The sequence below is a fragment of the Vigna angularis genome, chromosome 5, assembly GCF_016808095.1.
Source record: "Vigna angularis cultivar LongXiaoDou No.4 chromosome 5, ASM1680809v1, whole genome shotgun sequence".
Taxonomy (NCBI): domain Eukaryota; kingdom Viridiplantae; phylum Streptophyta; class Magnoliopsida; order Fabales; family Fabaceae; genus Vigna; species Vigna angularis.
The window spans coordinates 1,663,453-1,677,871 of NC_068974.1; the positions used below are offsets into that span (position 1 = coordinate 1,663,453).

At 35.6% G+C, this 14,419-nt stretch overlaps 1 protein-coding gene across 1 annotated transcript; it reads left to right on the forward strand.

Moving 5' to 3' along the window:
• The first annotated feature begins 12,158 nt into the window (after window positions 1-12,158).
• On the forward strand, window positions 12,159-13,364 carry LOC108339082 (aspartic proteinase CDR1). The gene has a single exon (XM_017576232.1). It carries the CDS (start codon window positions 12,159-12,161, stop codon window positions 13,362-13,364), a length of 1,206 nt encoding a protein of 401 aa, XP_017431721.1.
• The last annotated feature ends 1,055 nt before the right edge of the window (window positions 13,365-14,419 follow it).

Below are 14,419 nucleotides of genomic sequence, written 5' to 3' on the forward strand. Positions count from 1 at the left end.
TCCTGATTCCTCAGAGACAGTTCTTAATCATTCAAACTAAATTGCTAATTCCTTAGCTAATTCAATTATCAGATTTGCCTTAAACACAATGTCACAGATGACTAAAAATTCCCTCCTATGTCTAGGACTCGAAATCCTTTAGCAGTTCTATCCTAGGTCCGCGGTCTCATACATTTTCCAATGATTCAACCGTTCAAATAGCTCAGATTTCCATCAAAAGCATGAAAAATAAAGATAGAACACAAAATTCATACAAGATCATGCATTAATAGAGAAATTACAAAGAGTTTCAGAAATTTACTTTCAACCCCAGTGAAATGGAGTTTTAACTACTTATATACATCATAGAAGAGAGAAATGATGGATTGGATTGTGGAAATTGGAAATTTTCCACCATGGAAGCCTCTTGGAGCAGCTGCAGCAGCGTCAGGATTTTCTCCCCCCGTCAGATCCCCTTCTGCAACTCTGAATCAGCTTTTTAAAATAGAAGAGTTCAATAATTGAGTGGGCCAGGGACGCGTGTCCAATTTCTGGACGAGCGTCCCAATTCTGGACGAACGTCCAATTTTCTGGACGAGCGTCCAACTTCTGGACGAACGTCCAATTTCCTGGACGAGCGTCCTCTCTTGGTCATTTTATGGACGAGCGTCAAAGTGCTTCTGCTGGACGAACGAGCGTCCTCTCCTATTCTGGACGAGCGTCCTCGACGAGCGTCCCATGCTGGACGAGCGTCCCCTTCTGGACGAGCGTCCCTGTACGAGCGGCCTCACTCTGCTGGGCGAGCGTCATCTGCCGCTCTGGACGAGCGGGACGAGCGTCCCCTTCTGCGCGTTGGACGAGCGTCCTCTGCATGCGGGACGAGCGTCCTCTGCACACTGGACGAACGTCCTGGACGAACGTTGAACGAGCGCTGGACGAGCGTCCTCACTCTGGACGAGCGTCCTCTTTCTTCTATGTGGCGCCCAGGCGCCCCTTTTTATCTCGCGCCCGGGCGCGAACCTCTCTGTAAATGGGCGCCCGGGCGCCCTTTTTCTCACGCCCGGGCGCGACCTTCTCGGTAAAATCGCGCCCAGAGTCCTTTTTCTCACGCCCGGGCGCGAAACTTTCGGCAAAACAGCGTCCATTAAGCCTGGTCCAAGTCTTTTATGATATCCAATCCTTATTTTTCATCAAAATAAACAACAAAAGCATCAAAAACATTTAAACAATGAAAAATATACTTATATCAACAATTATACACTTTTCATGAGAATAAACACTAAAACTTACTCAAAAGCCACACAATATAAGCAACAAAAACAAGTAAACTTTTCACCTATCAGTTAGTAGCACGTTTTAGGCATCGGTCATAGGGCAATCGAAGCATATACTTAAGTTATTATTACGAATCTGTCACCGTGCGTTTATATGCTTTGGTTTCGCTTAAACCGAAGCGTATATTGCGCTTTCTAATCGTTTTTTTTTACTAGTGATTGAGTCATTTTGAATATAATACTACCAGGAACCGCTAAACTACCCATAAATAACTCTCTTACAACTCCTTGAGTTGATTGTTGAAAGTCTCACATTGACTAGAGATAGGCTAAATTATAATATATAAGTGGGGTGCACACCTCACTTTACAAGCCGATTTTGTGGGGTTGAGTTGGGCTTAAAAATCACTATCTAACATGATATCGGAGCCAAGGTTAGAGTCTATCCTAGCGAGATCTATGTAGACATTCTTCTGTTCCACCTGTTGTCGGGCCATTATCGGACCACCCATTAATTTCTATTATCACGTTCGAGATGTCTATACCTTGGCGTGAAGGGGTGTGTTGGAAGTCCCACATCGACTAATGATAAGACCAAATTATAATATATAAGTGGGGTGCAAACCTCACTTAAAAGAGCCTATCCTAGCGAGATCTATGTGAACATTCTTTTGTACCACCCGCTGTCAGGCCATTATTGGACCACCCATTAATTTCTACTATCATGCTCGAGATGTTTATACCTCGAGGTGAAGATGGTGTGTTAGAAGTCCCACATGAACTATAGATAAGGCCAAATTATAATATATAAGTGGGGTCCAAACCTCACCCATATTTAAGATTAATAGTAAATTTTTATATAATTCTTTTTTCATACATACTATTTCAAATTAAAAAAAAACACTATATATTTTTAGGTTTAAACCCTCAAATGGTCCTTATATTTGTATGAGAATCTCAAGTGGGTCCTCATATTTGCAACTGTCTGAATTGGGTCATAATATTTGTAAACTTGAACCAATTTAGTCCTATCCGTTAAGTTGTTACAAACGACATGAAAGTATGTTGATGTGGTGATACTGATATGTGTGATCTTATTACGTGGAAATAAATTTTAAATTATGACGTGTAATTTGATAACCCTTGCTGCCGCATCATTGTCCTCTCCACTAAAACCCTAATTCCCTAACCTTTGTCGCTATGCTACAATTGTGTCGCCACCATCACCGTCCATGTCGCGTTGTCACAAGGCTGCCCCCTAACCCTAATTCGTCCACTGTTGAGACTTCGGCAAGCGTACCGAATCGTACAAGTAATAAATCAGTAAGTCCGAAAATCGTTTCCCAAGAGATTTGTTATGTTTCACTAATTGTTAAAGTTTACTAATTTAGCGATTAATAAACAAAATTTAGTAACACAGATGAATTTTAGCATGCAGATGAAAGTAAAGTGGTAAAAACAGTCTACTAAAAGTTCACTGGGGTTGAAATTCAAATTCATCACTCCGGTAATTTTCTACTAACACAATTTCTCAAAATTAAGCATCGACATCCTAGGCGCATGCAGTCCTGATTCCTCAGAGACAGTTCTTAATCATTCAAACTAAATTGCTAATTCCTTAGCTAATTCAATTATCAGATTTGCCTTAAACACAATGCCACAGATGACTAAAAATTCCCTCCTATGTCTAGGACTCGAAATCCTTTAGCAGTTCAATCCTAGGTCCGCGGTCTCATACATTTTCCAATGATTTAACCGTTCAAATAGCTCAGATTTCCATCAAAAGCATGAAAAATAAGGATAGAACACATAATTCAAACAAGATCATGCATTAATAGAGAAATTACAAAGAGTTCAGAAATTTACTCTCAACCCCAGTGAAATGGAGTTTTAGCTACACATATACAACATAAAAGAGAGAAATGATGGATTGGATGGTGGAAATTGGTGAATTTCCACCATGGAAGCCCCTTGGAGCAGCTGCAGCAGCGTCAGGTCTCCTCCCCGTTCCAGATCTGGTTTTTCCAACTCTGAATCAGCTTTTAACAAAATAATTGAGTCACGGGTTCATTTCTGGACGAACGTCCAATTTCCTGGACGAGCGTCCAACTTCTGGACGAGCGTCCCAATTCTGGACGAACGGCCCAATTCTGGACGAGCGTCCTCTCTTGGTGACGAGCGTCCAAATGCTTCTGCTGGACGAACGAGCGTCCTCTCCAATTCTGGACGAGCGTCCTCTGCTGGACGAGCGTCCCATGCTGGACGAGCGTCCCCTGCTGGACGAGCGGCCTCACTCTGGACGAGCGTCCCCTTCTTCGCGCTGGACGAGCGTCCTCTGCATGCTGGACGAGCGTCCTCTGTAAGCTGGACGAACGTTGGACGAGCGCTGGACGAGCGTTCTCACTCTGGACGAGCGTCCTATGCCGAGCGTCGCTGCATGCTGGACGAGCGTCCTCTGCATGCTGGACGAGCGTCCCTTTTCTTCTAAGTGGCGCCCAGGCGCCCCTTTTTATATCGCGCCCGGGCGCGAAACTCTCTGTAAATGCGCGCCCGGGCGCCCTTTTTCTCACGCCCGGGCGCGACCCTCTCGGTAAAATCGCGCCCAGAGTCCTTTTTCTCACGCCCGGGCGCGAAACTTTCGGCAAAACATCATCCATTAAGCCTGGTCCAAGTCTTTTATGATATCCAATCCTTATTTTTCATCAAAATAAACAACAAAAGCATCAAAAACATTTAAACAATCAAAATTATACTAATATCAACAATTATACACTTTTCATGAGAATTAACACTAAAACTTACTCAAAAGCCCCACAATATAAGCAACAAAAACAAGTAAACTTTTCACCTATCATCCACCGCCATCAACCTTCATTAGAAACCCTCCTCCACGCTGTCGTTAAGCTTCAACGCATCATATTCTTCGCAAACAAATAACGGTTACCTTGTCGTCGTTGCCTCAGGCAATTGCCGCCATCAACAACGCAAGACCTCACGCCACCACCCAATTTTCTCCATTGCATTAGACCATCATCGGAACGACAACAACACCTCCATGGCCACTACGATTCGCAAATATCCACGAATGCATCTATAATATCTATAAGTCAAATCGCAAGCCTCTTCCATGGCATTCTCCAAAATCCAAAAGTCGCAAAGGAGGGGAACCTTTTCACCACAATCTCCTTGGCGTGAATCACCTATAACAACCACACAGCAAAAATCCTATCCGTAATGTTCGGTCCAACATTCATCTTCTTCACCAAGAACCTGAAAACGCAGCAATCTCCTTAGCGTGAATCACCTATAACAACCACACAGCAAAAATCCTATCCGTAATGTTCGGTCCAACATTCATCTTCTTCACCAAGAACCTGAAAACGCAGAAAACCAAATAAAAATCACGACAAATGTATTAGACGTCAATACTCCTCCGTGACCGACTTCTATATCCATTTAAACGTCGGGGCCCCTCCCAAGCCAACATTTAAATCATTTAAAAATTAATTTTGGTGGAGCCTTTTGGCATCCGACTTTAGGGGCCCCGACGTCTAAGGGGGTATTTTTAGATGTCGGGGCTGACTAGGCGACGTATAAGGGGAATGGAACAATCACTTTTTAGCTACCTTTGCAGGCCATTTGGCTTCCGACTTTAGGGGGGCCGACGCCTCATTCGTATTTAGACATCGGGGTGGTGGGATCAAACATTTAAATGGCGAAAAAAAAATGACTTTTGGAATTATGGACTAACCATTTTGGCGTCTCATAGGGTGAATCTGATGTCTAAGGCCTATTTAGACGTCGGGGTAGCGCGGTCGGACGTCTAAGTGGTATCAAAAAGTGGCTTTCGGGATTCTGGCGCGACCATTTTGGCATCCCATGGAGTAATCAGACGTTTAAATAGTCATTAGACGTTAGGGGCTATCATGTCGGACGTCTAAGACGAATAAAAAATTAATTTCTACCATATGTTTGATGTCTATTAGGGGCCAACTAACGTGTTCGTGAATTTAGACGTCGGTGCCCTCAAATTGAATGTTTAAATATGAGTTTTATTTAAAAAAATGTCACCGGTTATTTTTATTTACGTAGGGGTGACTTAAAAGACCATTTTCTTCACTAGTGATACATTACCGTATGCCCGATCGATTTCACATTGATCAGAGGATTAACTTTTTCAAAAGAACGCTAGGTGTGAGGATCTTTACCAATTCCAATTTTATGCAACTTGGATAGTTTCTCAATGAGCTGATCGGTGATGCATTTATTAAGGACAACCATTACAAATAAAATATATTTACAAGGTAAAACAAATTTATTGACTTTTGAGTCTTTTGGGTTATAATTAGGTTAACCTTAATTAAATATCAATTTCAAAATATATAAATACAGAAATAAAATAAAGAGTTAGTTGATTATATATTTATTATGAATTTAATATTTTATTGTAATAATCGATCAAGCACCTTATTTGCGCGAAGTGACTTTGAAAGATGATGTTTTAGAGGATTGGAAGAAAATGGGAAGGATTGTTTGTATTGTAATTCTTGACCCACACTTTGAAAAAAGAAATATATATATATATATATATATATATATATATATATATATATATATATATATATATAATAAACTTTTAGGTTTTTCATTCATCTACACTTAGTTTGGAAACATGTCAGAATAAGGAAAAATTTTGCAAGAAATTAAATTTTGCATTAATTATTGAAATCAAGTCTAAATGTATAGTAAAATATGGGTATTGATGCTAATCAAGAATATATCAGATATAAGTTATTAGATACCGATAACAATTATTGCAGATAATTTCACACTCACTGTATAAGAAGGCAGTAACAATTACATATCCATTTGAAGCAGTTGTTTCTTTATCCACTAATCTTATACATGTACATGATGACAACACATTTAGAAAAATGGCATCACACCGTTTTGCCACATTAAAGAAAAGTTAATGTCGTTTAATTTTAAGAACTAAATATAAAAGTTTCAAAATTAAGAGGACTAAAATTAGAAAGAAGAGGGACGAAACCAAAAATTGCTTGATAGTTTAGGGACTAAAAACATATTTAATCCTTTTCTATTTATCGGGAATGTTTTTATTTTTTTTCAAACTTTAAAATAATATTTAAAATAGTTACATTTTGAATTTTGAGCTAAAAATTTTTGTGAGGGGGTTTCATGATTTTTTGGTTCTTCATACAAAATTTCATTTCATTTAGAGTTCGTTTGAGCATACTCTCAGTTTTACATATACTTATTGTTACTATGGACTCGTAACCAACCGAACGGTAAAGGTGTGGAGGAGTCTAAGTGAGCTCATGGCCGACCGATGGTACCTCCTAGGCAAATCAATTGAGCGGACAAACAGTTAACCGCTCGGTAAAATGGGCTCATAGCTGACCGAACGGTAAAAGTTCAGAAGAGTCGGCCGACCGATGATACCTTTCAGGTCAATGAACCGATCGGTAAAAAGAGTCGTTAAGGTAATTAATAGTAATAACTGTTGGGAAGTTAATGAAAATAATTGTCATTTATTGACAATTAATATTGTCATTCATTGGTGGTTAATGAGTCAGACTTAAAGCTCATTATAATTTATAAATATTTGTTTGGCAAAGGGTACAGGTAACTTTAACTTAAACTGAACTTAGAGCTCTCATAACTAATCTTGATTACAAGATTACTACGCGAGATCACTGACTTGAGCGTCGGAATGTCTTTTGCAGGCAGACACCCTCCCCCGCGGCTTGGACAAGTAGAAGAGAAAAGACAGCACAATTGGACATCGGAGCAGACAACGTTGAATGTTTTGGATCAGGGTTCTAAATCCTGCCGAAACATTTATGTTTTGATGTGTATGATGTATGAAGAACAATCAACCAAATGAAAACTTGAAAAACCTAAAACGAAACTAACCTTGAAGGTAAGTTTGATGCTGAAACGAAACGAAATGAACATCCTAAAGCGTTGATTCGAAGAGCTGAAGAACACATGTGCACAAAATCAATCGGTCAAAACGAAAGAAAATCATACCTAAGCACTTAGTCAACGTAAAATGAAAGAAAGAAAAAGTTGAAGAGGATGGCTGCAAAAATGGAAGAAAGAGAGCAGCGACGCACACCACAAACAAAAAAGCTTTTTGATAATGCATTTGTTTACAAAATTTAACCCTAAATAGATGTAATTACCTCGATTATTTTGTTAACCGAGGCAATAAGGATCTATGACCTCGGTTCTATAAAGAACCAATGCCTAAACCCTTTAAAAAAATTCAGTTATTTTATGTATCGGTTCTCTAAAACTTTTGCAATAATTACAAAAATATCACCACGCCAGTTTTAGACATCAATTCTTTTTAAACTGAGACATTTACATTTGGGAATAATTATAAAAATGTCATCACACGATTTTTTGTTTTGGTTCCAACTAAATCAGTGTGCACTATTTAAAATCTTTTTATTTACTAATGAATAATTATTTATATAATAATATAATGATACATCTAGAACTTCTGAAAACTCAAACCATATGTGATGGATGGTTTATTCTAATTTACTAGTATAAAGAGGGTTTGTAACGTGAACAGTTGTACATCGCATTTAGAAAAATTTGACATTAAAAATACGTGATTACAATTTTATAAATATTTTTGTTAAAATTGATGATGATCAATAAAATCAGAAATCAATTTTTAATTTAGTGTCGGTCTTAAGAGTAATAAATGTCGAATAACATTCATTATAATTTTTTTTGGAATTATTAATAAAATTTTATAATTGAAAACAAATTCGTTAATAAATTTGAAATTTTAAATGTTGATAAAAAATATACAAAAATAAATTAATCAATAATATAATTTCATTTATCGATTTTTTATCAGTGAAATTTGTCCGTAATTAAAATTTAAAATTTATCCATAAAATTCATTGATAATTTTAAATATTTATTATCAAAAGTGATTTTGGAAATTTGAATTATAAATTATTTTTATTTCATTATTTTTTCATTTTTTGTGCTAATTAATTAATTAATTCATTTAAATTTTATTTGTAAAATTAATCTTAATTATTGTAAGACCCTGGAAAATAATGTACGCTGGAGTACGCGTGGCAGCTGGAGAACGAGACACCTCAATAACGTACGTGGCAGCCGCAGGAAGAAGCATTTCAATAGCGGACGCCAGGTGTCGCGCTGCATAGAGCCTGGAGTGCCGAGCGCTGTGCAGTCTGCGTGTCACTCGGAGAGCGCGACAGTTCACTAACGAACGCCAGGTGTCACGACGAGAGGAGTCTGGAAAGCGTTAGTGGAATGCACGTGGCTGACGAGGAGTGGACGTTCGTTCGACGCTGGAAACAAAACATGCGTTCTCAGAAAAACTCTCCTCTCTCTCTCTACACGCACACTCCTCTCAGAATTCTGGAGAATTCTTTTCTCTCCTCCTTCTCTCTACGATTTCCCCACCTTCTCTCTAAGATCACCACCGTTTCATCTCCTCTGATCACGATTCCGATACCATAGAAGGACTCCTGGTGACAAGGGCTTCAAGAAGAACCGTTCGGTTTGTGAAGCTGGACTGGTAAGTTCTCCCCTTTGCCCTCTGTCGTTCGTTTTCCAAAGCATGCAACTCAGTTCTGAGTTCGTGCGTTGATTCAATTCTTCAAAATTAGTAGATCTGATAGTGTCGGGTATCACCTTGTGTAGTTTGGTTTAACAAGCGAAGGAACTGTGGTAGGGAGGTTGTGTTTCTGCATTGAGAACGTCCGGTCACATTTTTAGAGGTAAGGGAAGCTTATTAATTTAATTGATACCTGTATATTGTATGCAAGCATGAAATGAACTGAATGTTTAAGATGTATGCTGTTTGAGTATGCATGAACGATCGCTGTTACACTGAATGAATAGAGTATATGCGGATTGAAATGTATGTTTATTATTGATTCGTATGAATATGAGATGAGTTATTATTTGGAAGTATGAATGATTACTGTGAATCATATAAAGTTTGTAAATTGATATGAAGTTGTAAAGTATGAACTGAAATGTTGAAACTTGATAATTTAAATAGACGAAAATCTGAAATATGAAATCCTTACTATGATAAAATACGTTCGTCATCGTACGGTCTTATACCGTTCGGTTTTTGGTAAATTACTTAAAAAGGAATTCTTTCATTTGGAAAGAATTCTGATTGAGAACGAACGTCCTGTGAAATGCTATGTTTGAGCGTTCGGCTCAACCTAGTCTTACCGTATCCCTTAAATTAAATAATAAAATATTTCACACTTCTGTTTTAAAATTAGTAACGCTCGGTCTTATACCAAGCGTTCGTCGTGAGAGCGCTCGGTCTGATACTGAGCGTTCATCACTAGTATTCGGTCTTATACCAAGCACTCGTCATAAGCAGCGCTTAGTCTTATACTAAGCGTTCGTCCTAATTAATTATCAGTCTTATATTTAGCGTTCGTCCTAAGTAGTATTCGGTCTATTACCGAACGCTCGTTCTTATCTTTGATTTCCAAACGTGCGTAAATAGCGTTCGTCCAAATACTTAGTAAATGTATATTATCGCGTTCGGTCATTGACTGACAGTCGATTCCTTTGAACGAAAGGTTCTTAGTGTAGTTAATTACTCGTTTTGTTGTATCTTCATCCAAATTGGATTCGGCCTAACATCTTGGTACTTAAAATATTCTGAATATTGATTGTATCACTCTAGAGTCAGTTCATTCAACTGATTTGAGTAGCAATGACTTTCGTCAAATAATCATGTGTCGATTCATTCTGATTGGCAACGAGTCCTTCTAAGTCTCGCTTTTTAACGTTCGTCCTCGTCCTTCATAGGGTTGAACGTTCGTTATTTTGGGTATTTGAAACGAAGGATGAAAATGATAATAAAGTATGAAATTTTAAAAGGTGAACACTATATGGAACGATTATACGATATTGGATTTTTGACGAGCGTTCCAGGGAGGAACGACTCATATATGTTGAATGTGGAATTTGGTAAAGTATGATTGTGGGCATGCTAATGCTGGCTTGGTCCATCCTGATATTCCATGATACTCATCTTCACGTAGAGGAGAGTAGTTCATGTGTGGGAATGGCAGGAGGTCCTTAGTCCATAAGTTAACATGGGCAACGTAAGAACGGACTAACCTCGAGTGGCAGCTGTTGAGTGTATCCCAGTTACTACACCACTCGGGTGCAAGGACGCCTGTAGCTACACAGATTCATACAGTCCGGACGGTCTGTCTAGTATATATATATATATAGTTCTATGTTGTTATATGTTAAGTTACATGTGTGTGAATTGAAATGTTAAATGTATATGTTGATGTATGAATTAAATTATATAAGCTTACCCTTTCGTTTTCCTTGTGTTGTCTATTGTCTATGTACGTTCGTCCTGTCTTGCAATGATCATCCGTGTGGATGTGAGCAGAAGTCGAGGCCGCCTTGGAGGACGTGATTGAAGAAGAAAGCTTAGTTGAAGTGGAAGTTACAGCAGAGCCGTAGAACATCCGTTCTTATTATTAGGAATTTTAGATGTTAGTTTTAAATTCTGACGTTCGGTTATTAATTTTGTAAAACCGTTCGTCCCAGCTTCTATTATTCTGATCTTACTGTATTGAATTCTATAGCTAAAGCGTTTTGGCTTTTGAACTTTAATCTTAGTGTAAAGACTGCATTGATTACTGTTAAATGTAGTTAATTCTAATTTATGGTGATTACTGTATTTTGGGATGTTACAATTACTAACAAATTTATTATAAAAACAAATCTAAAAATAAATTTAACAGTAATATATATTTTATTTATTAATATTTGCTCAATAAAATTTATCGATAATTAAGATTTTTAAATCATCAATCAAATTTATTAGTAATGTAAAATGCTTATTACTAAAAATGATGTTAGTATTTTCAGTTATAAATATTTAATCATTAATTATTTTTATTTTATTATTTTTTTCATATTTTTTGTTAATTAATTAATTAATTCATTTAAATTTTATTTGTAAAAGTAATTTTAATTATAGGAAAATATTTACATTTTTTTTTCTTTTATACTTGATCATTAATTATTGATATTTTATTACTTTTTAAATTTTTATGTTAATTAATTAATTAATTTAAATTTATTGATACAACTAATTTTAGTTGTAAGGAAACATTTATCCCATTTTTTTTTCTTTTATAGTATAAGATTTTTCTTCAAAATTAATTATTCATGTTTTTTACTCTTTTAATATTTTGGTTAATTAATTAATTAATTAATTAATTTAAAGTTTATTGATAAAATTAATTTTATTTGAATTGAAATATTTATCCCATTTTTTTTCCTCTTATAGTATAACATTTTTTTCCATCATTAATCATTAATATTTTATTACTCTTTTAATTTTTAAGCTAATTAATAAATGAATTCATTTCAATTTTATTGTTAAAAATAATTTTAACTATAAGGAAACATTTATCCAAAATTTCTTTTCTTTTATAGTATAAGATTTTTTTCACAATTATTTATGAATATTTTTTTACTCTTTTAAGTTTTGGGTTAATTAATTAATTAATTCATTTAAATTTTATCGATAAAAGTTAATTTTAAATATAGGAAAACATTTTATTCCAAAGTATTTTTATAGTATAATATCAGATATAAGGTATTAAATACCGATAACAATTATTGTAGATAATTTGACAGTCACTATATAAGAAGCAGCAAGAATTACAGATCCATTTGAAGCGGTTGTTTGATTATTCACTAATGTTATACATGTACATGATGACAACGCCTCTACGTTATTCATCTTTTTTCATTGTCTTCCTATTTCTTCAAAACATTTCTTTCTCAAAAGCCCTTAAAAGCAGTTTCAGTGTGGAGATGATACACCGTGATTCACCAAAATCACCATTTTATCGTTCCTCGGAAACCCATTTCCAACGAGTTGAAAATGCCATTCTTCGTTCCATCCATCGTGCTAATTACTTCAACCTAGACTCAAACGATGTTGAGGGCACTGTAACACCAGTTTCAGGAGAATTCCTGCTGAACTATTCAGTTGGAACTCCACCCGTCCAAATCCTTGGTGTAGTTGATACTGGTTCCAGGTCTATTTGGATGCAATGTCAACCTTGTAAAAACTGTTACAAAGAAGACAGACCCATATTTGATCCTTCAACTTCAAAGACATACAGTAATATCCCTTGTGTTGCTGCTGCATGTCTGAGCGCGACAAGTACTTTTTGCAATTTTAACAATGGAAAGCACTGTGCATATAAAGTGTCATATGGTGATGGATCAACCTCAGAAGGAGATTTCAGTTTGGACACCATTACTCTAACTTCCAGTCTTAAAAATGTTCCTGTAGCATTGCCGCAAACTGTGATTGGATGTGGACACAACAACGTTGGAACCTTTGGTGGGCAAGGCTCTGGCGTAGTTGGCCTTGGAAACGGACCTTTCTCACTTCTAGGTCAGTTAAAACCTAGAACAGGTGGAATGTTTTCCTATTGTTTGACGCCAATGTTTGAAGGAAATGCAAAACCTAGCTATCTCCATTTTGGAGATCGTAATGAGGTTATTGAAGGTACCGTTTCAACTCCTTTAGTCATAAACATAGCACGGCCAGCCAAGTACTACGTGGTGATGGAAGCAATCAGTGTGGGAAGCAAGAGAATAGAGTTTCCCAGAAATGGTGTAGATGGAAACATCTTTATTGACTCGGGGACGACACTCACTTATTTGCCAGATGAGGTTTACTCAGGTTTGGAAGGAGAAATGGTAAATTTAGTTAAATTACCTCGTACTGATAGTCCGGTAAAACAATTGAAGTTGTGCTTCGATATTACACCTGATGAAGATTATCATATACCAACCGTGTTTGCACATTTTAAAGGTGGTGGAACTGTGAAATTGTATTCTGTAAACACCTTTATCAAGGTTAGGAAAACTACCATATGTTTGGCTTTCCGTTCAGGTTCTAAAGCCATTTTTGGGAATTTGGCACAGCAGGACATCTTGGTTGGCTATGACACACTACACAACACAATGACATTTCTCAACACAGATTGTACCTCCGAGGTCTAGAAAATTCAATGAAAGCACAGTATAAACTAGAATATGACTTCCACTATTGTTTGCTAGTTGAAAGAATGTTTTATATTATTTTCAAAAAACGCAAGGATGAAATCTGGTGATTGAAAACATGTTTTACATTATTTTCAAAAGAGGCAAGGATGAAATAAATATATATTTAGTCAAATCAGTTTTTTTAAATAGTTTGAAGATAAAAAATATACTAAGTACTTTATTTCTAATTATATCTATTAATTTATCTCTACTTAAAGACTAATATTATTTATTTCTTTATTTATAATTAATTATATAATTTAATTTATCTCTAATTGCATATTATTTTTTTATTTGTTTATAATTATGTCATTTAATTTATTTTTAACTACGTATTAGTCATGTTTACTAATTTATAATTATGTCATGTAATCCACATTAGTCTTCTCAATTCATTTAGAATTTCATTTAATTTATATTTAATTAAAAGAATCCTCTTAACATGAAATAAGGTAGATAATAAGAAGTTGAATGTAGTGAGATTATAGTTATAAATCGAACCCTAGACGTGTATTGTAATTTAAATTTATTAAAATTCACATTTAAAGCTTAAAAAAATCTCATTCATTTTCATGCCTGCCTTTCTTTCATGTATCTTTTATTCTTATACGTAAAACTCTTAACATTGTATTTATATGCTTTTATCTTTATACTAAATTATGAATAATTACGAGGTAAACTATAAACCTACATAGGTTATGATTAATGGTCTCTATAAAAAATATTATTTCGTAATAAAATAATTACCCCTAATTTGTAATTAAATCATAATTATTTATATAATAATATAATATAACAAATTATATGTGATGATACTGCAAAGGACTTATGATGTAACCAGTTATATGTCGCATGTAGAAAAATTTAACATTATAAACAGATGTTTATATTTTTTTAAATATTTCATTCAAATTGACTATAAATCTCTTCACAATAAATATCAATTTTTCAATTTAGTGTCGACTCTGAGAACAATATGTTCATAACAAGTTGTTTCATAAAATTGAATTATC

Coding starts and splice junctions, on each gene's coding strand:
- LOC108339082 (XM_017576232.1), top strand. CDS start 12,159: ATGATACACCGTGATTCACCAAAATCACCATTTTATCGTTCCTCGGAA.